The 27,181-nt window shown below is 42.2% G+C and overlaps 1 protein-coding gene across 1 annotated transcript in view; it reads right to left on the bottom strand.

Annotated features, from left to right (window-relative positions):
• Positions 1-27,181, bottom strand: part of MSRA (methionine sulfoxide reductase A) — a 461,649-nt gene that overhangs the window by 258,644 nt on the left and 175,824 nt on the right. The window contains exon 2 of the mRNA XM_038396785.2: positions 9,555-9,623. Coding sequence (XP_038252713.2) covers positions 9,555-9,623 — 69 coding nt within the window. The remainder of the gene's footprint in view (positions 1-9,554; positions 9,624-27,181) is intronic.

Raw genomic sequence — 27,181 nt, 5'->3', positions numbered from 1 at the left:
ATAAGGTGGGTAGAAAGCTGGCTAGATTGTCGGGCTCAACGGGTAGTGATCAATGGCTCCATGTCTAGTTGGCAGCCGGTGTCAAGTGGAGTGCCCCAGGGGTCGGTCCTGGGGCCCGTTTTGTTCAATATCTTCATAAATGATCTGGAGGATGGTGTGGATTGCACTCTCAGCAAATTTGCGGATGATACTAAACTGGGAGGAGTGGTAGATACGCTGGAGGGGAGGGATAGGATACAGAAGGACCTAGACAAATTGGAAGATTGGGCCAAAAGAAATCTAATGAGGTTCAATAAGGATAAGTGCAGGGTCCTGCACTTAGGATGGAAGAATCCAATGCACCGCTACAGACTAGGGACCGAATGGCTCGGCAGCAGTTCTGCGGAAAAGGACCTAGGGGTGACAGTGGACGAGAAGCTGGATATGAGTCAGCAGTGTGCCCTTGTTGCCAAGAAGGCCAATGGCATTTTGGGATGTATAAGTAGGGGCATAGCGAGCAGATCGAGGGACGTGATCGTTCCCCTCTATTCGACACTGGTGAGGCCTCATCTGGAGTACTGTGTCCAGTTTTGGGCCCCACACTACAAGAAGGATGTGGATAAATTGGAAAGAGTACAGCGAAGGGCAACAAAAATGATTAGGGGTCTAGAGCACATGACTTACGAGGAGAGGCTGAGGGAGCTGGGATTGTTTAGTCTGCAGAAGAGAAGAATGAGGGGGGATTTGATAGCTGCTTTCAACTACCTGAAAGGGGGTTTCAAAGAGGATGGCTCTAGACTGTTCTCAATGGTAGCAGATGACAGAACGAGGAGTAATGGTCTCAAGTTGCAATGGGGGAGGTTTAGATTGGATATTAGGAAAAACTTTTTCACTAAGAGGGTGGTGAAACACTGGAATGCGTTACCTAGGGAGGTGGTAGAATCTCCTTCCTTAGAGGTTTTTAAGGTCAGGCTTGACAAAGCCCTGGCTAGGATGATTTAACTGGGACTTGGTCCTGCTTTGAGCAGGGGGTTGGACTAGATGACCTTCTGGGGTCCCTTCCAACCCTGATATTCTATGATTCTATGATTCTAAAGCTACATGTATATGGATCAACCATGAGTTAGCAGGGTTGTCTCATGTCTCTGCCAGGCCAGAGACAATAGGGTGATCATCACTCAACAATCGTGTGCTCAGAGTAAAACACTTTGGGACAACATGTTTGCTCCAGTTAGGAGAGGACACTTCCTCCAATTATCTCAAGGGAGGGGGTGGGAGAAGGGGAAAGGTACCAAAAGACAGAAGAAAAGCAGCAGGTGACACCAGCAGGAGTCTATAAAGGAATTCACGGGGGAGAGCCATTTTGCACCAGATCAAGATGAGGGAAGCATGCAAGGATAGCATATGCAAGGGGACAGAGGAGTCTGCCTGCCTGCCGGAACACAGATGACCAAGGGACTAATGAAGGACATTGTATTTAGGATGGTCAGTTCTCTCCTATGCTTTATCTGTTACGTAAATAGCAATGTGCTAGGATTGGGACAAAGCCTTTCTTCCAGCATGTTAAGCATTCAGAACTACACATTGTCCCTGAGAGAGTTATACTGTAACCCAGAAGCTGCACACCTTTGGGATGGAGTCCTGGGAGAGGAACGTGTTTAGGTACTGGGGAGCCTGAAGTGTTAGTGCTGCGCCTAAATATGAGGGGTGGGGGGGGAGAGGCGGGGATGTCAGACAGGCTCCAGAAGCTTCACACACACCCTTGGGGTTCCAGAGCACACACAGGCTTGGTTTCCACTCACAGCATTGTTAGCAGAATGGCCAGGAGGGAGCACTCACTAGGATCTGTGATAGACTGGATCTCTGGGCCCCACTCCTCTTATCTCACCCATGTTAACTTGACATGCCCAGCTGGGTTTGATGCCTGCAAGTCCTTTTCCTTCAGGAGCCTGTCACAGAATAAGTTTGCAGTGACACACAAGCAGCATCTTCAAAACAAAGCATTTATTTTTCCTTCATCCAAAAGTACATAGCACATGGAGCAAAAGTATAAAACAAAAAAAAGGGGGCTCTACACATTTCATCTTACCTTCCCCTTCATCTTTCCTTGCCAGCTTTTGTAAGCTCTGATTCACAGGGCATGTGACACTATTTCACAGAGTATGTCTCAGAGACTCCCCTCGGGATGCTACTGACTCCCCATTCAACACCCCCATCTTTTCTAGGCCAGCGTCTTTAAGGTTTTAGCATCTCCTATTATCCTAGGTTTAGGTCTGGAAGCAGTATACCTTGCTAGACTAGAGGATGCCAGGACAGGGGTTCTTTCCCACTTAATAGCTTCCCCAAAGATCCAGTATATTTCCTATGATAGCACCTTATCTTTGTGATGGTTTTGTTTCCTGTTGGTTTTCCTGTTATAGGCTCCTTTCATTTAATTCTGTCCTTTCAGGATAACACCACACTGGTAAAGTGAGGTGCATATAAGTATAAAAAATAATACCTGTAACCCCCTCTTTCTCCACACCTCCTTCATCATAAAATTCCAAATGACATGGTATGCGGATTAGTGACAGCCATGATTTTCTTATATGGCCATAGATTTGTTACACTGCTTCCAAAATTGCAAGAATATTACCATACTCATGAAAACAATTAACTTACTACATTCTTAACTTGAATATAACTTTGCAAAATACTACACAATAGGCAAAAGCTCTATACAAAGAATTAGGAGAGTAAGATCCCCTGACATTTTTCAGTTAAAGTGTGGCCACTAATTTCCAGGCTGGAACTTAGAAGGATGTTTCTAACCATGAAAGGAGTGAGGTTCTGGAATAGCCGCCCAATCGATGTTGTGGGAGCAACAACTTAATTAATTTTGGGAGAGAGCTGGACAAATTTATGAGTGCAATTGTATGACAGAGTTGTTTGTGATAGTAGGGGACAGGGATCAGCAGCCCTTGAGATATATACCGGAAATGAGCCCATATTCTAAAAGCTCATGCTTCAGGGTTTTAAGTCAGTCACCTGCAGCTGTCAGGAAGGGATTTCACCCCCACCCCTCCAAGTGTATTCTGTTTGTTTGTTTTTCCTTTCCTCTCCTTTCTCTGAAGCATCAGGTATGGCCACCACTGAAGATGGGACATTGGACAGATGGGCCAGGGTTCTAAAGTGGCATTCTCTCTTTCAGGTGCTTGGCTGCCTGGTTCTAGCTCACATGCTCATGGTCTAACTGATCATCATTTGTAAAGTCATGAAGGAATTTTACCTGAGGTCAGATTTGCAGTGACTTTTTTTTTTTAACTTTTTCTGAAGCATGTGGGTCTGGGTCACCTGCCAGGATTATCAGGGTACAGCTCAATCACTTCCCTGCCATTGCAGGGGTCTCAGGCATTGGTGTACCTCGGCCCCTCCTATTCTCTGACGGTGACACATGATAGGCTAGGCTCTTGAGGGCGGTAATATTTTAGTCTAGTTTCGGTTGTTGGGTTTAGTGGGCAGCTGCTGGGTGGTGTTGGTGACCTGTGATATATAGGAAATCAGACTCCATGATCTGGTGCTCCCTTCTGGCCCTAAGCTCTATGCCTGCATGATTCTATTACACTAATCCTTAGAATAAGGAAGTAACAGGCTGAGAGTTATAGTTTGGAAGCGGAGAGCGAAAAGAAATGGAAATCATGTATCTCTTTAATAAACATGCCTTTAATAAACAAGTTTCAGAGTAGCAGCCGTGCCCAGGAAAGCTTATGCTCTAATAAATTTGTTAGTCTCTAACAAGTACTCCTGTTCTTTTTAATAAACAAGGCTCCTTGCCTTCTACAATGTCTTTATAGATTAATTTTCTCCTTCCAGGTTTATAGAGAGATGAGTGTCCATTTTTACAGTGTCTTATGAACATATGACAAATTGACCATCTAGCTGCTTCACAGATCTGCTCAGCTAGGGCATCCATTCACCTGCCCAAGATGTTGGAGTGCAATGAGCATTAATTCCTTCTGGAGGGATGTTCTCTCTGGCGTGCTATGCTTCCAAAATATGCATCTTGCAACATCTGGCAATTTTGCTGTAGATATTTCCTCTAAAATTTAGGTCACAGCACATGCACCTGGTACAACATTCTGAAGTCTTATGATCTCTTCAGCTACAGATTTAAATGTCTCCTGACATATAAAAGGATGGCTAAGCTGTTTCTTTTGCTCAGGATGTGGATAGTAATATGTTAGAAAGCATATTTTTTATAGACCATAAAAATATAAATCTTATGGGTGAACTGTAGTTCTTGGAATTTCATTTTCTTGGTGAAAAGTGCATAATTCATCATTAATAGAGCTTTCACTTGTTATATTCATCTGACAGTAGTGATGGCCATCAGGAAAGCCACTGCCTTGATCAAAAAGTATAGCAAAAATTCACTGATTCTCAGTAAGAGGTTAGAAAGTTGTGATGAGGCAGCAATTGCTAAAGCAGAAATATGTCGTCTTAAACTCAGATCTTAGGAGAAAATTTGACAAATATTTCTGGCCCCAATACAGCAATGTACTTAAACATGTGTGTAACTTTGAACAAGTGAACAGGCCCACTGAAGTTACATGTGCTTTGCTGGCTCAAGGCCTTTATTTGTAATTTTTAAAACTATAACTGTACCTCTTGCTGATTTGGGGTCCTAACATACTTCTTTTCAAAAATTTTGTACTCCTTTAAATATTGTCTTTGTTCAGATATTTTTGTTAAAAATAGCCCAGTTTGTAAAGATTTCCCCCCCCCCCCACAGGCAAAATGTTTCAATCATTGAAAACTTTTATTGCCAGATAAACAGGGAAATTGCTTAGACAGCAACTTAATGGAGGAGTTCTGCTCTACCATGCATGACACCTAGGTTTGATTCCCAATGCTTCATTTGCTTGACCAGCAGGAGCTGGGAACACTTCTCCATCTCATTTCATGTGTCATAATGATTTCATTATATGAGTCCATCGTAACTCCTGTGAGATTGTGTGCAGTAACTATGCGCCTACTGTGTGTTATCATTCTAGGTGTTCTTTGATTGGTTGATGCAAGATGGGTCAAAAGATCACTAGTTGGTTAGCGTTAATGCATTTGCCACTAGTGTGTCACATTTGAAATCTTGAAAACTACTATATGCCACAAGGGGCCACAACAATGGTTCCCGTAACCCACCCAGCAATATTGTTAATCTATCCAACTATACTCTTAGCCCAGCGGAAGAATCTGTCCTATCTCGGGGCCTCTCCTTTTGCCCCTCCACCCCCACGAACATGATACAGTTCTGTGCTGACCTAGAATCCTATTTTCGACGTCTCAGACTCAAGGAATATTTCCAACACACCTCTGACCAACATATTAACCCACAGAGACCTTCCTGCCAACACTACAAAAAGAAGGATTCTAGGTGGACTCCTCCTGAAGGTCGAAACAGCAGCCTGGATTTCTACATAGACTGCTTCCGCCGACGTGCACGAGCTGAAATTGTGGAAAAGCAGCATCGCTTACCCCATAACCTCAGCCATGCAGAACACAGTGCCATCCACAGCCTCAGAAACAACTCTGACATCATAATCAAAAAGGCTGACAAAGGAGGTGCTGTCGTCATCATGAATAGGTCGGAGTATGAACAAGAGGCTACTAGGCAGCTCTCCAACACCACTTTCTACAAGCCATTACCCTCTGATCCCACTGAGAGTTACCAAAAGAAACTACAGCATTTGCTCAAGAAACTCCCTGAAAAAGCACAAGAACAAATCCGCACAGACACACCCCTGGAGCCAGGACCTGGGGTATTCTATCTGCTACCCAAGATCCATAAACCTGGAAATCCTGGACGCCCCATCATCTCAGGCATTGGCACCCTGACAGCAGGATTGTCTGGCTATGTAGACTCCCTCCTCAGGCCCTTCGTTACCAGCACTCCCAGCTATCTTCGAGACACCACCGATTTCCTGAGGAAACTACAGTCCATTGGTGATCTTCCTAAAAACACCATCCTAGCCACTATGGATGTAGAAGCCCTCTACACCAACATTCCACACAAAGATGGACTACAAGCCGTCAGGAACAGTATCCCCGATACTGTCACGGCTAACCTGGTGGCAGAACTTTGTGACTTTGTCCTGACCCATAACTATTTCACATTTGGTGACAATGTATACCTTCAAATCAGCGGCACTGCGATGGGTACCCGCATGGCCCCACAGTATGCCAACATTTTTATGGCTGACTTAGAACAACGCTTCCTCAGCTCTCGTTCCCTAATGCCCCTACTCTACTTGCGCTACATTGATGACATCTTCATCATCTGGACCCATGGAAAAGAAGCTCTTGAGGAATTCCACCATGATTTCAACAATTTCCATCCCACCATCAACCTCAGCCTGGACCAGTCCACACAAGAGATCCACTTCCTGGACACTACGGTGCTAATAAGCGATGGTCACATAAACACCACCCTATATCGGAAACCTACTGACCGCTATTCCTACCTACATGCCTCTAGCTTTCATCCAGATCATACCACTCGATCCATTGTCTACAGCCAAGCGCTACGATATAACCGCATTTGCTCCAACCCCTCAGACAGAGACAAACACCTACAAGATCTCTATCATGCATTCCTACAACTACAGTACCCACCTGCTGAAGTGAAGAAACAGATTGACAGAGCCAGAAGAGTACCCAGAAGTCACCTACTACAGGACAGGCCCAACAAAGAAAACAACAGAACGCCACTAGCCATCACCTTCAGCCCCCAACTAAAACCCCTCCAACGCATCATCAAGGATCTACAACCTATCCTGAAGGACGAGCCATCGCTCTCTCAGATCTTGGGAGACAGACCAGTCCTTGCTTACAGACAGCCCCCCAATCTGAAGCAAATACTCACCAGCAACCACACACCACACAACAGAACCACTAACCCAGGAACCTATCCTTGCAACAAAGCCCGTTGCCAACTCTGTCCACATATCTATTCAGGGGATACCATCATAGGGCCTAATCACATCAGCCACACTATCAGAGGCTCGTTCACCTGTGCATCTACCAATGTGATATATGCCATCATGTGCCAGCAATGCCCCTCTGCCATGTACATTGGCCAAACTGGACAGTCTCTACGTAAAAGAATGAATGGACACAAATCAGACGTCAAGAATTATAACATTCAAAAACCAGTTGGAGAACACTTCAATCTCTCTGGTCACTCGATCACAGACCTAAGAGTGGCTATCCTTCAACAAAAAAGCTTCAAAAACAGACTCCAACGAGAGACTGCTGAATTGGAATTAATTTGCAAACTGGATACAATTAACTTAGGCTTGAATAGAGACTGGGAATGGATGAGTCATTACACAAAGTAAAACTATTTCCCCATGGTATTTCTCCCTCCCACCCCACCCCCCACTGTTCCTCTGATATTCTTGTTAACTGCTGGAATTAGCCTACCTGCTTGTCACCATGAAAGGTTTTCCTCCTTCCCCCCCCCCCCCCCGCTGTTGGTGATGGCTTATCTTAAGTGATCACTCTCCTTACAGTGTGTATGATAAACCCATTGTTTCATGTTCTCTGTGTGTGTGTGTGTGTATATATATAAATCTCTCCTCTGTTTTTTCCACCAAATGCATCCGATGAAGTGAGCTGTAGCTCACGAAAGCTTATGCTCTAATAAATTTGTTAGTCTCTAAGGTGCCACAAGTACTCCTTTTCTTTTTGCGAATACAGACTAACACGGCTGCTACTCTGAAACATTTGAAATCTAGACTCCCACAGTGGTAAAAAATAAGGAAGTATTTTCTTATTGTAATGAACAGCATGTATATCATGTAATATAGCTGGGCCATGGTAGAGTACCTGTTTTAAGTGAATTGGAATAATCTGAGGACAGCTTAATCTCTCAGCTGTGATGTTCTCTCATAATGGGAAGATCTGCAGGAATAATTACAGCCCGCACACACCCTCTAAGTACCTGGATCAAAACAGGAAGTCATATAAAAGTAAATGACATAGAATCAGCATTGGCATCAGTGAGGCTGCTTCTCAGAAACTAGAGCTATATAACGAGCTGTATTACACACCTTGAAAAAAGGGTTATCTTTTGAATCTCCATGTAGACCTGACATTAAACATTATACTATTATTTTACAAGTAAATCTAAACATATCTGAGTACTGAGAATATTTATTGAAAGCAGGTTACACTTCTAAAATCATATGTTTACTGATACATTTCCTTTTAGATATCATTAATAAAGAGATTACTTCTCGTAATTACTGTTCTTCAAGAGTTGCCTCTAAGCATTCACATTTATAGGATTTGGCACCTCTAGTGTCAAGATGAGGAACTGTATGACAAAGCCATGTCCACTGGCGGAGTGCAAGAGTGTTGTCAGGCTAGATGACATCATTGGTTCTGTCTATATATAAGGTAGCACATCCCCCTTGTCTGTTGATGTAGAACACTGAAGCTACCTTATCCATCAAGACTCTGACCATTCTGCCCGACAGGTGAGGTAGGAAGACCGCGCAAGCCCTGCGCACCGCTCTGAGATCTTTGACGTTTATGTGTAGCGTCACTTCCTCTGGGGACTACATTACCTGGGTCTGAGGTGCACCCCACAGCCAAAGTCCAACGTGTCCAAAACCAACTTGACTGAGTGAGGAGTGCTGACAAAGGGAACTCCTTCCAGGACTTACCTGGGGTTGGTCCACCATCACAGCGAGGTAAGTATTGTCATTGGAATGGAACAACCTTTTCCAGGTGGCCCCTTGATGGGGAGTAGACCATCACCAGCCATTTCATGTAGGGGTCGCAACTGGAGCCTGGTGTGTGTGGCGCACCACATATGTGCACGCTGTCATGTGACCTAGGCGATGCAGGCAAACCCTGGTCATGGTCAGGGGAAATGTGAAGACTTCCGCGATTGTCTACGCAAGGATAAATATGTCCTTTCATCTGAGATGTGCTACAACTACCAGGAGGTATTTTTTGAAGACCCATGGGGCAGTGAGAAGACCAAATGGGAGGACATAAAATTGGAAAGGGTCACCTGTCAACCAATGAGAAGTCAATGGGCTTACACAGTAATAGTGCCTTATTTTGTGAGTGAGTAAAGGTATCAGAATCTGTCCTTTAGGCAGAAAGGAAGGAAGAAACGAGTCAACTGAGAAAGCTACGCAAATAAAGTAGATAAAACTTTCATCACAAATATTTGACTGCATTGGAGGTCTAGGGTCATAAATCACTTCCAGAATTTTATAAAAGCACTGAGCTATGTCACAGGGCCTATCATACACAAAAAACTGCTACTCTGTATTTATACAAGACACTTAAAATAAAGGATTAAATATACTGTTTGTCAAACTAAGGCAAAATACTTGCAATACCCACTTTTTTGGTCATACACTTCACCAAAGACCCAACCGTTTTTTGTTGGTTATGATGATTAAAAAATGGCTATAACAGTCCAGATTGTGAAACCCTAAGGAGTGTTGCTGAAATCAAGAAGTTTGGCATGCATTCTCTCCATACAGTTTAGTGTTTTTCTTTTAGACATGATATCTTACCAAATAAAACCATCTGTGTTCCCTCTGGGAAAGGTTCCACTGTTCTGTTTCCATTGACATGGTGTTTAGCTAAAAGACAAGAAGAAAAGAAAAGTGTAGTAAAATATCGATTGCTATGGAAACACAAATACTCTTTTCAAAATGGTTCTAGGAAAGCCTGAAATTTGACTGGTCAATAACTATGGCACAGGTGTACGTTAAGTTTTGCTTACTAATCTGTATGTCAAAAATATATCAGATTTCAGAGTGGTAGCCGTGTTAGTCTGTATCAGCAAAAAGAACGAAGAGTACTTGTGGCACCTTAGAGACTAACAAATGTATTTGAGCATAAGCTTTCATGGGCTAAAACCCACTTCATCGGATGCACTGATGAAATGGGTTTTAGCCCACGAAAGCTTATGCTCAAATACATTTGTTAGTCTCTAAGGTGCCACAAGTACTTCTCGTTCTTTTAAAAAAAATATCAATTCACCTCTCAGTACTGGCTGTTATCCCGTAAGCACACCTGTATAACCCTAGTGATGTCTGAATTTAAGTAAGAAGGGCCTGTTTTTCCAGAGGTTCTAAACCCCACAGTTCCCATGGACAAACTGGAGTTCCACTTCAGTTTTATATTTCGGACAACTTGTCTATTTCTAAAGTGACACAGAGTGAGCATTATATAAAAATGAATAATCATCATCATCACAGCCACAAGCGAAGCATTCTTAAAAGTGGAAATCTGACCTGTACAGAGGAAGCAGGAAAAATATAATCTTGTATTGTTACTGCTGGATTAAAAGCCTTTTGACATGACCACACGTGAATTTTGACTTTTTTCCACGCTGCCTATCAGTAAGCTAAATTAAAAATTCATGCATCATATTTTAATGTCACATTAATTCAATAAATATCACTTCAATAATAGGCAATGGTATATATAGTTCATTCTGTTTCTACTTTACAGATTACCCATACTTTACATGGTTTTAAGATTACTACATTATTTCCATCATTGGAAGCTATACAATGGATCAGATGTGACTACTACTTCAGTTAACTAAAGCTTAACCTGGGAGGGAGAATGCTGGGGGCCAGGAGGGGAAAACAGCAAGTCTGGTTTTCACTGGCTCCATTCACTGTACAATTCAAAATCAATAGCAGTTCCACCCAAGCATTAACATGCAATTGTTTTCAATCCTCAAATGCCTGCCACCCAATTATCTTCCACCTCCAAGCATGTCTCTGAAACTGAAACACTTTTCACACAAAAGTGTATTTAGTCTCCACTGTAATCAAATTCCAACCCTTCTTCCACTCGGTTCCTAGAAGAATTGATGCACTAAACTGAATTCAACAAAACTGCACCACTTCTTTTACTGAAGCTGAAAAGTTGCTCCACTTTGAGTTTTAATTAAATTAAGTTGTCTTTTTGTATTTTCCCCACTATGTAACTACCCGTTTTATGTTCAATTTCCAATCTCTCTCTTGAAAGGACAACAGCGATTCTGTGGATCTGATATTCTGTGGAAGCAGAGGGACATATGCCATCGGCTACAATTTTAGGGCTCCACAAGTATATTAGAAGAGAGAGAGAGAGGACACAGGGAGTCCTTCCTCTGCCCCAGTGAATCTGCACACGTGTCAGGCATAACCTGAGGTTTGTGGCACTGCAGAGTGTAATGTGCATGGGGAGGTGGCAGGAGCTAACATTCTTGCAATGCTAATTCACAGAGGGGGAATTTTTATGCAAGACAAGAGTCCTCTCTCCACTACCTCTGTGTGCCAGGGCGGCTGTGCTGGGCTGAAAATAGATACAGTTCCAAAACATATTCTGTATTATATCTAGTGCCTACCTCGAATACACTGCTTCCAGCATAAGGGAAAATCTACTAATTTGGACCCATACAGTTACTGTGGGATGAAACAGACTATGCTAAAGCTGAATGAAATATCTGAGCTTTAAGCAAAATGCAACATGCAAGATCTGATCTCAGAATATTCCCCAGGCCCTTCACTGATATCAGTTGTCTGACCATATACTTCCAAGAGAGTTAGTCCTGATAGCAACAGAAAGAGATCAAAGAGCACGAACCCAAGACAACGTGGCTGCTGTAGCTCTCCGTTCTGCAATCGCTTTCCAGAGTGAGGTCCCACAGGACCTTGACATATTAATTATTATGCTTTATATATAGTGTAAAACCTTACTGTGAGCAAACCAGGTTGAACTGGGATATTGTATTGTTTTAGAAATGCTCTAAAATAAATGTTTTCCATTAGCAGTCAGGTGTATTGCAGAAATAATCCCATCTTGGGTCAAACATTTATAGACAGATGCTGAGGGGGGAAAGTCAGGATGATCTGCAACTGGAGTGAGGGAAATTATAAAGTGAATTGTAGGAAAATTGAAAGCCCTGGACTATGAGGGCAGAGAGATGGTTACATATTGGAAGGGAGTGGAGGGGTTAGCTCCACGTTAGGGTAATATAGCTAATGGCTTACAATAAATAAGACAAGAACTATTATTGCAATGGGGAAGGGTGTGAGAAAAATTGGGTTTATCATGGGAAAATAGCTTCAACCTTAACAATGGAGCACCTGTGTGTTTCTCCATAATAACTGTGAACCAGTACAGGTTAAATCCCCAGGTGTGCCAGAATAGCACTAAGTGCCTCTGTGAAAAAGTCACATATATCCAGTTGCAGGATCAGGACCCTAGACTGCAAGCTTTTTGGAGCAGGAAGCTGGCATGCATTGTCTGTAAAGCTCCCTGCACACCTATAGTACTGTATAAATAAGACATACACTGTAAAAATCAATACGTTGCAAGATGTTGATCATAAAGTTTTTAAAAAAATACTTTCTTTCAAAGAAGCCTGGTGAACTCAATTCATTTCATTTATTTTTAAGCTAATTTACTGTGCTGCTATTATATACAAGTCCAGAGAAAAATTAGTGCTCCATTAAATTTAAAAAAAAAATCTATTAAGTTAGATTCCTGATAAAGGCATATACTGGACCTAATAATTTAACAGAATATGTTCTCTATTGATTCAAGATTAAAGTCTTTTTTTTTAAATATTAAAGATTAAGAACTGTTTACTGTGGTACATCCATTCATTTGCAGCCATGAATTATTTCAGTACTACTTCTGGCCAAATGAAAGTTACACCAAGATCAAAATTTACAGTGCATTATGCATCACTTAAGAATGCAAAATTAAATTTAATGGATCTCGAGACTAAGATTTTCAAAAGTGACTAATACTGTTGGGGGCCTCTGTTTGAGGCCCCCAACCCATTGGAAATACCTTAGACATACCTGATTTTCAGAAAATGCTGAGCACTCACCCTTTGAAAATTGTGCCCTGTATGGTGCCTCAGTAGTGCCAACCCCAAACAATCATGAATCATAGAATATTAGGGTTGGAAGAGACCTCAGAAGGTCATCTAGTCCAATCCCCTGCTCAAAGCAGGACCAACCCCAACTAAATCACCCCAGCCAGGGCTTCGTCAAGCCAGGTCTTATAAACCTCTAAGGATAGAGATTCCACCACTTCCCTAGATAACCCATTCCAGTGCTTCACCACCCTCCTAGTGAAACAGTGTTTCCTAATATCCAACCTAGATCTCTCCCGACTACAACTTGAGACCACTGCTTCTTGTTCTGTCATCTGCCACCACTGAGAACAGCCAAGCTCCATCCTCTTTGGAACCCCCCTTCAAGTAGTTGAAGGCTGCTATCAAATCCCCCCCTCACTCTTCTCTTCTGCAGTCTAAATAACCTCAACCTCTCCTCATAAAAAAAATATATATATAGCTCAGGCATTCAGGAGTGAAATCAGGAAAGCCAAATCACACTTGGAGTTGCAGCTAGCAAGGGATGTTAAAAGTAACAAAAAGAATTTCTATGGTATGTTAGCAACAAGAAGAAGGTCAAGGAAAGTGTGGGGAAGGCAACCTAGTGACAGAGGATATGGAAAAAGCTAATGTACTCAATGCTTTTTTTGCCTCTGTCTTCACGAACAAAGTCAACTCCCAGACTACTGTACTGGGCAGCACAGTATGGGGAGGAGATGATCAGCCCCCTGTGGAGAAAGAAGTGGTTCAGGACTATTTAGAAAAGCTGGACAAGCTCAAGACCATGGGGCCAGATGCACTGCATTCGAGGGTGCTAAAGGAGTTGGCAGATGTGATTGCAGAGCCATTGGCCATTATCTTTGAAAACATGGTGATTGTGGGACGTCCCAAATGATTGGAAAAAGGCTAATGTAGTGCCCATCTTTTAAAAAGGGAAGAAGGAGGATCCAGGGAACTACAGGCCAGTCAGCCTCACCTCAGTCCCTGGAAAAATCATGGAACAGATCCTCAAGGAATCAACTGCTGCCTAGCCACTCAGTCCCTAGTCTGTAGCAGTGCATGGGATTCTTCCGTCCTAAGTGCAGGACTCTGCTTGTTGAACCTCATCAGATTTCTTTTGGCCCAATCCTCCAATTTGTCTAGGTCACTCTGGATCTTATCGTTACCCTCCAGCATATCTACCTCTCTCCACAGCTCAGTGTCATCAGCGAACTTGCTGAGGATGCAATTCATCCCATCATCCAAATTATTAATAAAGATGTTGAACAAAACTGGCCCAAGGACCAACCCTGGGGTACTCTGCTTGATACCGGTTGCCAACTAGACATCGAGCCGTTGATCACTACCCGTTGAGACCAATGATCTAGCGAGCTCTCTATCCACCTCATAGTTCATTCGTCCAGCCCATACTTCTTTAACTTGCTGGCAAGAATACTGTGGGAGACCGTATCAAAACCTTTGCTAAAGTCAAGGAATAACACATTCACTGCTTTCCCCTCATCCCCGGAGCCAGTTATCTCATCATAGAAGACAATTAAGTTAGTCAGGCATGACTTGCCCTTGGTGAATCCATGCTGACTGTTCCTGATCACTTTCCTCTCCTCCAAGTTCTTCAAAATGGATTCCTTGAGGACCTGCTCCATGATTTTGCTGGGGACTGAAGTGAGGCTAAGCGGTCTATAGTTCCCTGGGTTCTTTAACTTTGGTTTAAAATCATGAAAGCATTTTGAGTTCTTTTTATATGCCTTCTAGTGTTTGAGCCATTAGGGTACACTCAGACAACGTTTTCAAACTTATCTCGGCAACCGTGTGGGCTAGAAACTTACTACTACTTTAAATGAAAATTAAGATTCTCACTGACCCAAATTAATCCAGTAGCTGGAGCTATATTTTAAAAAAACACAGCTATTAAGATTCACAAGGTGTTGACGCTACTTACATAAAACAGGCAAAGAGGGATGTGTGCATAGGTTTGGTGCTGGTCCTGAGCAAATGGGTGAATTTCACCCTATGCTAGTAAAACAGGAGCAAGGGAGGCTGCTTGATTTAATAAAGCTTCCTGATCTGCAACTGGTATATTCTTTTATTTGCGTTTATTTAATTCCAAATTTAATATGAGGGTCTGATTTTTGTATATTTCGGGGGAGGGGAGAAGAAAAGGAAAATGATGCAACAGGAAAGTGTCAGATTCATTCCTTCTGTGATGGCTGACAAAGTTTAGGAGAAGAGAATTATCAGGAGTCTGAAAACTGATGTAGCAACAAAGTAACCTGTGAACTGCTTTGTGAGAAAGTGAGGCATCCACAAAAAAGTTCCTCGTGGCATGATTGGTAACCCACTGCGAGACATACAGGCTATCAGGCCTGATCATTCCCTACTGCTATTTTATATATCACTTTTTTACTGCTGAGCACCATCAATAAACAGTACATAATTGAAGGGCAGTGGTGTTCTTCTGAGTCTTGTAAAAAAGAAGATCTTTAATCTTAATTTCCAATGAAAGACTACAACCTTTAGAAAAAAATGCTAGTTTGTCAGTGTAATGAGTGTAATGTTATCATTTAGTATCTAATGACTAAAGTGTCTGAAAATGTCAGCAAAGAGAAGACCCAAGTCAGAGGAGAAAAGTAAGCAGCAAAAACAGAAAAAGGACACCAGTGCCTTTGGGTAAAATTTCTGCACCGATCACACATCACAACTCAGTGCCAAAGAAATGAAAATAGTATCATTTGTCATTATTTTCTAATCAGATAATTCCTTCCTAAACCATTCAATCATCTATTTTTCAGCAGCAAACAAGCTGCATGCTTCTTTATCTTTTCTGCTACTTGTACTCTACTAATGTAAGCACACTGAACACAGACTGCATGATGTGTTAAATTAAATGGTGGTAACAAATACATTGTTCAAGTTTCCAAGTATCCATTTGTCACATTTTCCTGAAACCAAAACTCTGTGAATACATGTTCTTCAGTTCAGTTTATTTCAGACTGAATGAGAAGAATAGCTGCAAATATTACAGGAGGCTTTAAACACTTTAGAGCTCTGCTTCCTTAAGCTGTCTCTTAGGCTTAGAAACCATGAACAAGATTTTCAAAAATGAGTGCCTAAACTTACACACCTCAGTAAATAACCTGATTTCCAAAGTTCTGATCATTCCCTACTGTTATTTCATAAAACAGAGTTTTTTTCCAGCTTCTATTCACTTCAATGAGAGCTGCAGTTGTTCAGCACTTCTGAAAATCAGGCCACCTATTTATGTGCCTACATGTGGTCTTGGAAGCTTAACTCTAGGCACCCATTTCTAAAAATCTAGCAGCACGTATGTGAGGAGAGTCAGCGAATTTAGGGAGTCAATCTCCAATTCAGGAAACCACTTTTAAGCTTATGCTTAAACCCATCCCTACTCAGGAGAGCACTTATGAATATGCTTAACTTTAGACATGTTCTTAATTACTATACTTCACTGGGACTTAAGTACTGGCATAATTGCTCTCCTGAACAGGAATGCATTCCTGAATCCAGGACCAGAATGAGAAAAGTGGATAGCTGGAAGCAGTAGTGCAGGATCAGTGAGATAGCTGGAACCCAATGACTTGGGAACTCTTTTACATTTGGACTTGCTTATGGAGAATCATTTGGAGACAGATAAAGTCATGAGGTGCATAAGGTTGTCAGTAAAGGATCTTAAGTGGAGCTGGAGTCTGACTCATGGAGTTTAACTCCATGATCTTCCTTATGTTTGATTTATTTTGTTCTTTCTTCCCTTTTTTAACATGTGTCAATCCTAATCCACTTCATTCTTTACAAAGCTTTAAGGGCCAATCCATTTTATCCTCCACATTCACACACCCTCTGTCCCTCCAAGTCCCTATTTGAGGTCACCAGCTTCCCAGCCAAAGAAGCAGAGAAAAAAACCTCTTTGAAGCTCATCAACTGCACTACACGCGTTGGCCACAGGGTTTGCTGTTGGGTGATGAGGGGCACGTATTTCCCCCAGCATCTGCAGATGTTGCCACTGCAAGGGTCCTTACTCCCACTGTCCTGAAGGATGAGCAATCAGAACCCATCCGAAAGTCCATCTGGATTATAAAACCATCTGGTCAACCCTACAATATTATCTTTTCTTTTTCTTTTTTACTCCGTCAGGATTTTTAAGCATTTTAACTGTGGTTGCCAATAAAGTGTCAACCTTTACCAAGACTTGTCACTCCACATTATCTCAGATTCCACAGATATTCCGTCCCATAAGTATAAGAAAATTCTGTAATATCTTAGCTACCATCTTATGGTAACTTGGTAAATGCTGACTTTTTAAATGGCAACTGCTATACATTAGTAATTATGACACTCATATCCAGTGGCAGATTAGCCCTGGGCAAACAGGACCTGTGCCCAGGGGCCCCAGTCAATTGGGGGACACCAGAAAAATGGGTGACACCTCACCCTGATCCACTCCTCCTGCCCGGCGCTCCTGCTGGGGAGCGGTGTGAGGGCACGGGGGCTTACCCCGCTGCACCTGCCTGGTACTCCTGCTGGGGAATAGGGAAAGCCCCTGTGCCCCAACACCGCTCCCCGGCAGGAGCACGGGTGGGTAGGAAGGCGCAGGAGGAAGGGGTGGGGAGGGGCCTCCACTTCCTCTGACCCAGGGCTTTGAGCAGGGGATTGGACTAGATGACCTCCTGAGGTCTCTTCCAACCCTGATGGGAGATAGCAATAAAATGTATGGTCAGAAAAAGTTGTCAATGCCAAAGCAAGTGTGTTTCTAGTTATGTAAGTAAGGGAAAGTAAGATTTAAAGGGTTGCTTAGACAGTTGACTTTTTTTTTTAAGAGAGAGAGTGCACGAGAGAGAGAGAGAATATATTTCACACACACAAGACCTCCTTGGAAACGGTAAGTTATTTGTAAAGGTTAAAGTGTCCGTGGAGAGCCTGGGATTGAATGTGCACTGCTGTCATAGAGTGCTGACTCTCTGGACTTTCTCCCCAGAGACTCCTACCCAAGGCGCTGACTCTCAAGGTTTCTTCCCTAGAGTCATCCCTCCAGTCTGGTTCTCTCCAGGCTGGATCCTTATTCATAGTGCACTTCCAGGCCATCCGCCTACAGGCTGGTCTTTTCACGAACCTGCCACAGAAGCCTCCATCTCCCCTACCATTCATACTCTTCAGGCCTCTCATAGCAGACAGCCTCCATCTCACAGCTCTCTTCCCCAGCTGAGCTCTTCCAACCCTTTATGGAAGCCCACCCAATTCCTTCGCAGCTGGGTCTGACAATTGCCTGGGGATCAGGAGTCTCGATTCAATCAGGCTCAGTTGTGGGAGCAGCAGTAACTGATCTGCCACAGGCAAGGCTGAACCTGACTGCCCTCAAAAGGCAAGCCACCCTATGACACAGCCAAGGATTTTATTATCTCATCTCTAGGACTACAGACATTTAAGAGATATTAAAACATTCTAAACTTAAAACAAGTACAATGTGACAAAAGGATTTAAGTAAACATACTACAAAGCTTGTCAGGTGTTTTTAAATGTCTCCAAGATGTGATTATGGTCTGTGATGGGCATTGCTCATTGGCAGCATTACCTTGTAGCTAAGATGCTAGGTCTCTACTCGCCCCACCTCCAATGTCTCACTGGCCACTAACATGCCCTGTGGCCATCTGCCTTTTGGTGGGTGTCGACTTACCACTCCACTCAGGTCACCAAATAGCCTCGTCCCCCTTTGGGGTAAGGAAAATATTTGGTCCCACACCCTCACAACCGGGGAGACGACCTTTCGTCCATTTATTGACCCCTGCTGGATTGTCCAGACCCAGCCAGGGAGTTTTCACAGTCTTTACCCTCCCCTTGCTTCCCCAAGGGGGAGTATGGAAGTGAGAGATTTGTGCTGTTCATAACAAGGGTTGCTGGTAAGAGAACCTGGGATCTCCCAATCCACTGGGCTCCAGCCCAGTTCCCTGTAAGAGGCAATAATGTCTGGCACCCAGGAGTGTCTTAACGCTGCCACTCTGATGAGCCACTTCCTGCCATCTACCTCCCCACCAAAGTCGCACTGTTTGACACAAAGTGATAGAGAAGAGGAGAATAATTGACTCTTCAGTCCCTCTAGGTGCATCAGGCAGGTTCTTCCTCCAAGGGAAAGGCTTCTGCAGAACTTTTTTTAGGAGCTTCTAGGGTAGGGCACTGCTCTGTCAGCCCCTTTTCTGAGCTGTCTGGCTCTCTTTTAGGCTCCACCTCCAACGGGAACATGTTCTGCAGCTGGGGTCATCTGAACCCAGAGCTGCTCCTTAACTCCTTCAGTTCCAGTGTGGAGTTTATACACCACATCACATGGACAGATAACGTACTGCATACAATGGCACTTACTGTGTAAAAATGGCCTTGTCTTTGTCAGCAGATCTGCTTATTGTGTGTACTCAGAGTCAGAGTGGATAATTTTAATGACAAAAATAAATTTTATAACAGATTACACCCTTAATCCCTGCAAAGCCAGCACAGCTGCTGGATCCTGTTCCAGCTCTGCAGCACCAGAATTATTAATTAAGGACCAGAGCATCATGTCTGCATGCAGGAGGCAGGGGGGAAAGTGTCACCTCAGCTGTATTTTCCCCCTTCCCCAGACCTTGTGAGAAGCAGCTCTGTGGTCTATGGGTGAGGAGAAGGAAAGCCAGGAGGTAGCATGGTTGAAGGGATAGGTATTGTCTGCTTCTCCCCTGACCAAGTTAGTGCTGTAAGTTTCCAGCCTGAGTTAGTGCTGCCTAAGACAGCCACAGATCACTGCCCTCTGTTATTAAACCACTCCTGCCTCACCCATGTTGGGAGTTCCAAAAAGACCACCGGATGAGAGTTGCTGAAAGCATGACCTTGACCAAGGCTATCATGGGGCCAGACAGGACCACAAGAAGCAGAGACCTCATTTGGTGGTACAGAGCCTCTGTGCAGATGATTCTAGCCTCTATGGATCTGCAAGAGCTGCACAAGTATAATTTATGGCAGAATTTGGCCCACAGACTCTTTATTACTGGTGATAAAGCACAAGTCACAAAGAGCTTAGCTTGACTTTCACAGCCAGGCTGGATTTATAGGTCTGGCAGTTAGGAAAAAAAAACATTATTTACTTGTAAAGGGAGCAAATCTGATGTAGAGTCAGAGAAATAACAAACACAGAATCCCATAATGCCATGTTTAGAATCACTTTTTTCTATCAAAAAATATGTTTTCTGCTTGGTGTCCCACCATAGTTGCTTTTGCCTCCAGATTCCACTGGTCATGTTTGACAGAAGGATGGAAGAACTGACCTAATGGGTCTCTTTCATCTCTCATTCCTGAAGTTCTATCATTCTCCTTCCTGGGGTACACCATATTTGTTGACTCACTACCAAATAAAAATTCAGTTCAGGTATCTAATGGCAGTTCGTTTCCTACAACTTTTTTCTGGTATTATGTTATTTTACTCACAGTAGGAGTCTTAACTGCTTTCAAACTACCATGATAAAGTATCATGAAAAACATTTAAATTAAAAACGTTGTTTAAAAATAACTTTTTTCTTATTAACACTGGTCACAATAAAGGACATGATGGTAGTTGAAAATAGTTTTTGAAATTTGTTTTAGAGTTGATGTATCACAATGTGACACAACACATTCCGTTTCATCCATTACATCAAATAACATTACTGTATACAACCTGACTGATGCTACAAAATGTGATGCATCTCAGCATAATATGTCAGTTCATAGTCCAAAAACATGTGGACTCCTCAAAAAGCCAAGTTTGTTTTTAAACAAAAGCACTAGATAATTACACAAGAATTTTGTTGTGTATTTGTTACTGGGAACATTATAGATAGAATAAAGAGAAAGAGAATATATCAAAATCAAAAATCACTACATTTTTAGAAGGGGCAGTGCACAAGTACAGCCTTATAATCAATGATATTATCTGACTGTTTCTCAATATTTATTTGGTTCCTTCCCATCTCAATTCTCATTTTCTTACTATAAATTCTTTTTTCTTTACCATTATATCATTGAGGAGTCACAGTGGCTTCTTCTTGTTCCTTGCAGTTTTCTTTTTTGGTGGGAATTATATTCAGTTTTACCTTACTTATATTGTTTTGTAAACGCTTCAGTCTTCTACCATGCTTGTAGATTTTAATACTTCCTCTTATTCCATCCTGCTCACTAGGTTACTTAATTTCTGAAAAGTATGCTCTCTTGTTGAGCATTCTCAATTCATCTTTTCCTCCATGCCACTACTTAAGTAAAGACTGTCTTCCATTTTGCATAGAATCTCTCCCTTAAATGATTTATAAGTCCACTACCCGCTCATCATTCAAATCCCTCCAAGACCCATTTCCTCTGAGAGCACTTCAAGAAATTTGACACCTAAAAGAAAGCTCCAGGGGCAGTCAGGTATGTATTTATTTGTTTAAAAAAATAGTAGTATATATAATGAATATAAAAATGCACATTTTGTCTGCATTCATACAACCCAACCTTTTGTGTATTGCCTGTTTTCTTAGGCCCATTCCTGTAAAAAGTTACTCGAGCTTAACTTTAAGCACATGAGCAGTTCTGCTGAAGTCAAGTTAAAAACATGAACAAGTGTCTGCAACATCAGAGCCCCAGATTGAAAACTTTTCAGAGCAAGGATTGCATCTCCCTATGTATCTGTACAGAGTCCTACCACATGAGGCCATTATCCTGAATGGCGACTATGCCTCTCCCATAATAAATAAATAATAATAAAAGATAAAGTAAAAATGATACCATAGGACAAAGTTAGCCTACCTACAGCATCTGCTAGGTTATTCTCCCTAATACCAGATTCTGTCGCTGTGTTCCAGCTGACAGGCTGCTTACATGACGTAAGTGCGTCAGATGGATACGCTGTTGCCAAGTCATGTGATATGATTGTAAGTCTTGGTGTTTTTCTTAAAGACCCAGCTCCAGAGGGGCTGGAACAATTTTTATAGTGGGGGTTCTGGGAGCCATTGAACGAAACTGTAAACCCTGTTTATAATGGAAACCACTTCAACCCAGGGAGTGTGGCAGCACGCCCAGTTCTAGCACCTATGCCTAGCTCTTGAAGTCATGCCCACATGCTCAGGGTCTAACTGATCGCCATATTTGGGGTTGGGAAGGAATTTTCCCCGGGTCAGATTAGCTTAGACCCTGAGAGGGTTTTTGCCTTTCTCTGCAGCATGGGTGATGGGTGCCTTGCAGGTTTAAACTAGTGTGAATGGTTAATTCTCTGTAACTTGAAGTCTTTAATCCACGATTTGAGGACTTCAGTAACTCAGCCAGAGGTTAGGGATCTATTACAGGAGTGGATGTGTGAGATTCTGTGGCCTGCAATGTGCAGGAGGTCAGACTAGAAAGATGATCACAATGGTCTCTTCTGACCTTAAAGCCTATGAGTCCAATTATTTAAGAACATCAGCTTTCATTTTAAAAAAACTTAGTTTCTAGCCCTCATGGTTGCAAAGAAAAGCTGGGAAATGTGAATGCTAAAGACTCAAAAACCCGAAAGCAAATAAAAAACACAAAATGTATTATTGTCATCTTCAACTCAGACCTCTCTCTAAAACATCCGTTCTACATTAATCTTGCCGATTCTTTCTGCATCACATTTCTGAGCTATGGCCTGTGCTATCCATTCACACAGCTAAAACTCTCATCCAAGCTCCCCTCATCTCACAACTCAATTACCAGCATCTTTTTCTCTGGCCTTCACAAATGTACTCTTGCCCTGCTCATATGTATTCAGAATGCTGCTGCCAAGATCATTCTTCTAGCCCATCACTTCGACCATGTCGCTCCTCTGTTTGCATCTCTCCACTGGCTACCGCTTCTTTATCATATCAAACATAAGTGCCTTGTCTTCACTTGGAAGGCCCTTCATGGCCTCTCCCCACCCTACCCAACATCTCTCAGTACTAAAATATCAACTCCCACCTGAGTCCCCCACTTGTTACATTTTCAAATGAGCAACTTTCTGCTTTCTGCTGTGCTGTCCCTCAGAGATGGGAGGAGTGCCTCATAAACATCTCCAAAGATACTTCATTATCCTCCTTCAAATCTTTCTGTCCAATATGGTTTAATTCAGTGGTTCTGAGCCAGGAGTACATGTACCTGTACCCCTGGGGCTACACAAAGGTTTTCTAGGAGGTATATCAACTCATCTAGATATTTGCCTCGTTTTACAAAAGTCTACATAAAAAGCACTAGCAAAGTCAGTACAAACTAAAATTTCATACAATGACTTGTTTATGCTGCTCTATATGCTATACACTGAAATGTAAGTACAATATTTATATTCTAATTGATTTATTATATAATTATATGTTAAAAATGAGAAAGTCAGCAATTTTTCAGTCAGAGAGTGCTGTGATACTTTTGTATTTTTATGTATGATTTGGTATGCAAGACTTTTTAAGTGAGGTGAAACTTGGGGTACACAAGACAAATCAGACTCCTGAAAGGGGTACAGTAGTCTGGAAAGGTTGAGAACCACTGGTCTAATTGTTTCCTTGTATTCTCCTGTAAATGAGTCCGCTAGTTGTTAGCCACCCCCTCATGGCCAGGAGTGGTGCAGCGGCTTCTCTCCCAGTGACTTGGCCCTCCATCCATTCCAGGGTCACAACTGTCCAAACGAAAAGTTTCAACGTCTTAACAGAAACAAAATTCTTCCTCACCTCACTGGGGCTATTCTTTAGCCTGTAGCTCCCTTGCTGGGCTCAATAACTCTGTGTGGGTTTGTATGCCCCCTTCCTTGGGGCTCGTAGAGGAACCCACTCGCCCCCTCTACTCTGAACTCTGGGCCATGGGCTGAACTAAGCAACTAGGTCTGCTCCTTTAGGTCTGCTGCAGTTTCTTCTGGACCACTTCCTACCCAGCCTCTTAAGTTCTCCTCTGGTTCTCTCCATCTCTTCCCTGCTCAATCAGGATCTCTCACAGGCCTCCTTGCCTGGAAAGTTTTTTTTACTTTCTGAGCTTCCTACCTGGCTCTCTTCAGCCCTTTCTGCAGCTGGGCTTTATCACTACTTAAGCCTGGTCCTCATTCTCCTTACTGCAGCCACCTTCTGCTTTTTATGGGGAATTTGCCTCTCAGGTGGGGCTCATTCTGTAATCAGGTTGGCTTAGCCCCATGCTCTCCAGCCCTCTGGATATTCCCCAGATTGTCTGTTTCCATCTGTTGTCTCTTTGTTTTACGCTTAGATCGTCCAGTATTTGGGCCAATCTTTGTTCTGTGTTTGTACAGCATCTAGAACAGCGAGATCCTGGCCCATGATTAGGGCTCCTAGGCACCATAGTAATACCTATAATAATCATGTATATTAAGCCAATCTCATGATTTTGGGGGTCTGTCTCATGACTGTTGAATGGCTTAGGGTTGGCAATACTGCTTATATTTCTCTGAATTTCCTTCTCTGCAAGAAGAGGGCAGCAGCCCAGTACTGGGGGTGTATAGTGGCAACCCCATCCTTTTCCTGATACGTCCCCAGAGCAGAAGCAGTATGCAGCATTGGTCATCCATGTGCTACAGACTATCCATGCAATTTCTACAGTTTGGCATATCAGAGAGTGTCAGCAGCGTTCGGTCGCTGGTGTAGGAAGGGAATGCAGTTGATGTAATATAACTGGACTATAATAAAGAATTTGATCTAATGCCTTTCAAAAATCTTAGTTGAAGCCTTAATTCCTATTAACTTGACTAGGAGCACTGTCAAGTGGACTGAAAAGTGGTTGGTGAACTGAGAACAAAGGTTGATGATAAAAACTGTGTAAGTGAACTGGGAGGAGATGTCCAGCAGGGCATGGCAGGGCTGATTATTAATCTTAGGTTTATTTAACATCTATATTAATTATTTCAAACAATTATTTCGAAAACACATTAACAAAAATATGCAGTTGGGAGGAAGTGTGTACACAATGAAAAATAACAAAGTTCTAGGCAGAAACTCTATAATAAAGTGCAGAAACTTTTGAGACTGTAGCTCACGAAAGCTTATGCTCAAATAAATTTGTTAGTCTCTAAGGTGCCACAAGTCCTCCTGTTCTTTTTGTGGATACAGATTAACACGGCTGCTACTCTGAAACTTAGCTTTAGGAATAATACTGTTTTCCTTATTATGGAGGGACTTCTCAACCCTGATACCTCTTGGGGAGAAAATTTCCCCAAAGTGTAGAGATTATAGCTGCAGTGGGGCTGGCAGATCCTGCAGGGAAACAATCTGTACTATCCTAATGGTTGGTGCAGAGTGTGCAACCCCACACAGGCGCTGTCTCCATGGGTATGCCGTGGAAAAAATAGTGGGTGCTCAGCACAGGTCCTGAGGGAGAAGTCTGTGTAGATCGAAAGTTTGTGTCTCTCTCACCATCAAAAGATGGTCCAATCAAAAATATTACCTCATCCACCTTGTCTCTTTAAAAATCTGGGCCTCAATGAACAAACATTCATCAGACACCACAATATCCCAGTCAGGTATTATTGTACATATTTTATAATTCGGAAAATTGAGGCACAGACGGTCAAGTACCTTGCCAATGTTCAGAAAGCCACGGTGAAGCATGTCTTGTTCTAGCTCTCTTCCAACTCCTTTCCAACTGCTTAAAACATTCTGTTTATTGAACTAATAAAGCAGAATGGTGGGAATTCAGGAGTCACTTTCTATTAATGAGTTAACTTCACTCAATCATCTACAATTTCATTTTTCTAAGGACTGAAATTTTAATTTGTGTAATACTTCTATTAATTACAATGCCTAATAACAATGTCTAACTCAGACATCTGTTAAAAGTATGTAAAGTTAATTTATTGGAAAATTTCCAGCAGAGCTCAATTAAAATCTTCCCCAGTTAAGTTAATGCATGCAATTTATAATGAATATCTAAATTAGATATTGTTAATAACAACTAATTAAAATATAATTTAAAACATTAAAAACTTGCATTTAATATTGAAAAATATAAAGTACAGAATTCTTTACAAGATTGTAGAGCAAAAACTTTTTCAATAGGTTATTCCCATATCCTATATTGATTTAACAAAGTCTATATTTCAGACCATTGTAATGCATTAGTGCCTAGTGAAACTATTTGTTGTACAAAGTACTGCAAGCAAATATTATCATTCATTACTTAATAGATTTTTGTTGTCCTACTTTTACTTTATCTTCAGAAGAAATTTTTAGTGTCTCTGTGTACTCACTTGCAGTCTTATATTTGTCAAAGTGGTTTTGCTGTATTTAAATAATTACTGTATTTTGCAGCATATCTGAAGTCTTGTGAATTAAACCAATAAATGAAACTAACATCGGTGTTTTCTCATCTGATCATCGTCATCATATTATCATTGCTGAGCCTGACTGCATGTCTCCACTATGCCGTTAATCTGTTTTTAAAAATGGATCTACATGAAGCCATGGAAATGAGGTACTGCACAGTAATGCTTTAGTGAAGCATTACAGTAAACCATAGTCCCTTAAAGCACAGCTGACATTTCTTTTTTCCTTGTGAAGATGTCAGTAGCTTTAAGCAGGAAGCAGCATGCAGACTGTGATACAGTATCTCTCTAGTACACATTCCCCCTTGATGGCAGATTATCTGCCTGGAGGTTGCATTAGGCTTCAGTCAGCTGTCAGTCAGCAGATGAGCAGGAACGGTCCAGTGCCTCTTCCCCCTACTCCCATCTGACAGTGATAAATGATCAGGCCTAATGCTCAGCTAAGCTTGACGGGTTCAGGCCTCCCCTTACAATCTGTTACAGACTGACATCAACCTTTTTTCTTTAATATCCCCTATCGACACAGCAAAGCAGGATCATTGGGGTGTTAAGGTTAGGCCTATTGGCTTTTTTCTTCCAAAAAAGGGAATTACTACTTTATTCCTTTGAAGAAGCTCATAATCTGATGGGGGGAAATAAAGCAAGATGAGCACGCATGGTGTTATAAAACTGCATAGTGAACATGCCTTGGTTATCTAGCTCCTTAAAAAAGCAGATACCTCTGACCAAAAGCTTCAGAAACATACATCAGCCTAATACATATCTTGTCTGAAGTACTCTCCTATTTAAGAAACAATGACAAGTTATTGCTCTTTGTTGTTGTTTGGGGTCAGGAGTGGGAAGAGGATTTTAAAAAAGACCAAAAGAGAGTAGGTGAATTAGGTTTAGGGTGACCAGATGACCCGATTTTATAGGGATAGTACCGATATTTGGAGCTTTTTCTTATATAGGTGCCTATTGCCCTCCACCCTGGTCCCCATTTTTCATATTTGCTATCT

This window comes from Dermochelys coriacea, chromosome 3 (assembly GCF_009764565.3).
Source record: "Dermochelys coriacea isolate rDerCor1 chromosome 3, rDerCor1.pri.v4, whole genome shotgun sequence".
Taxonomy (NCBI): domain Eukaryota; kingdom Metazoa; phylum Chordata; order Testudines; family Dermochelyidae; genus Dermochelys; species Dermochelys coriacea.
The sequence above is the reverse complement of the archived record's forward strand: the minus strand, read 5'-3'. Positions and strand labels throughout refer to the sequence as shown.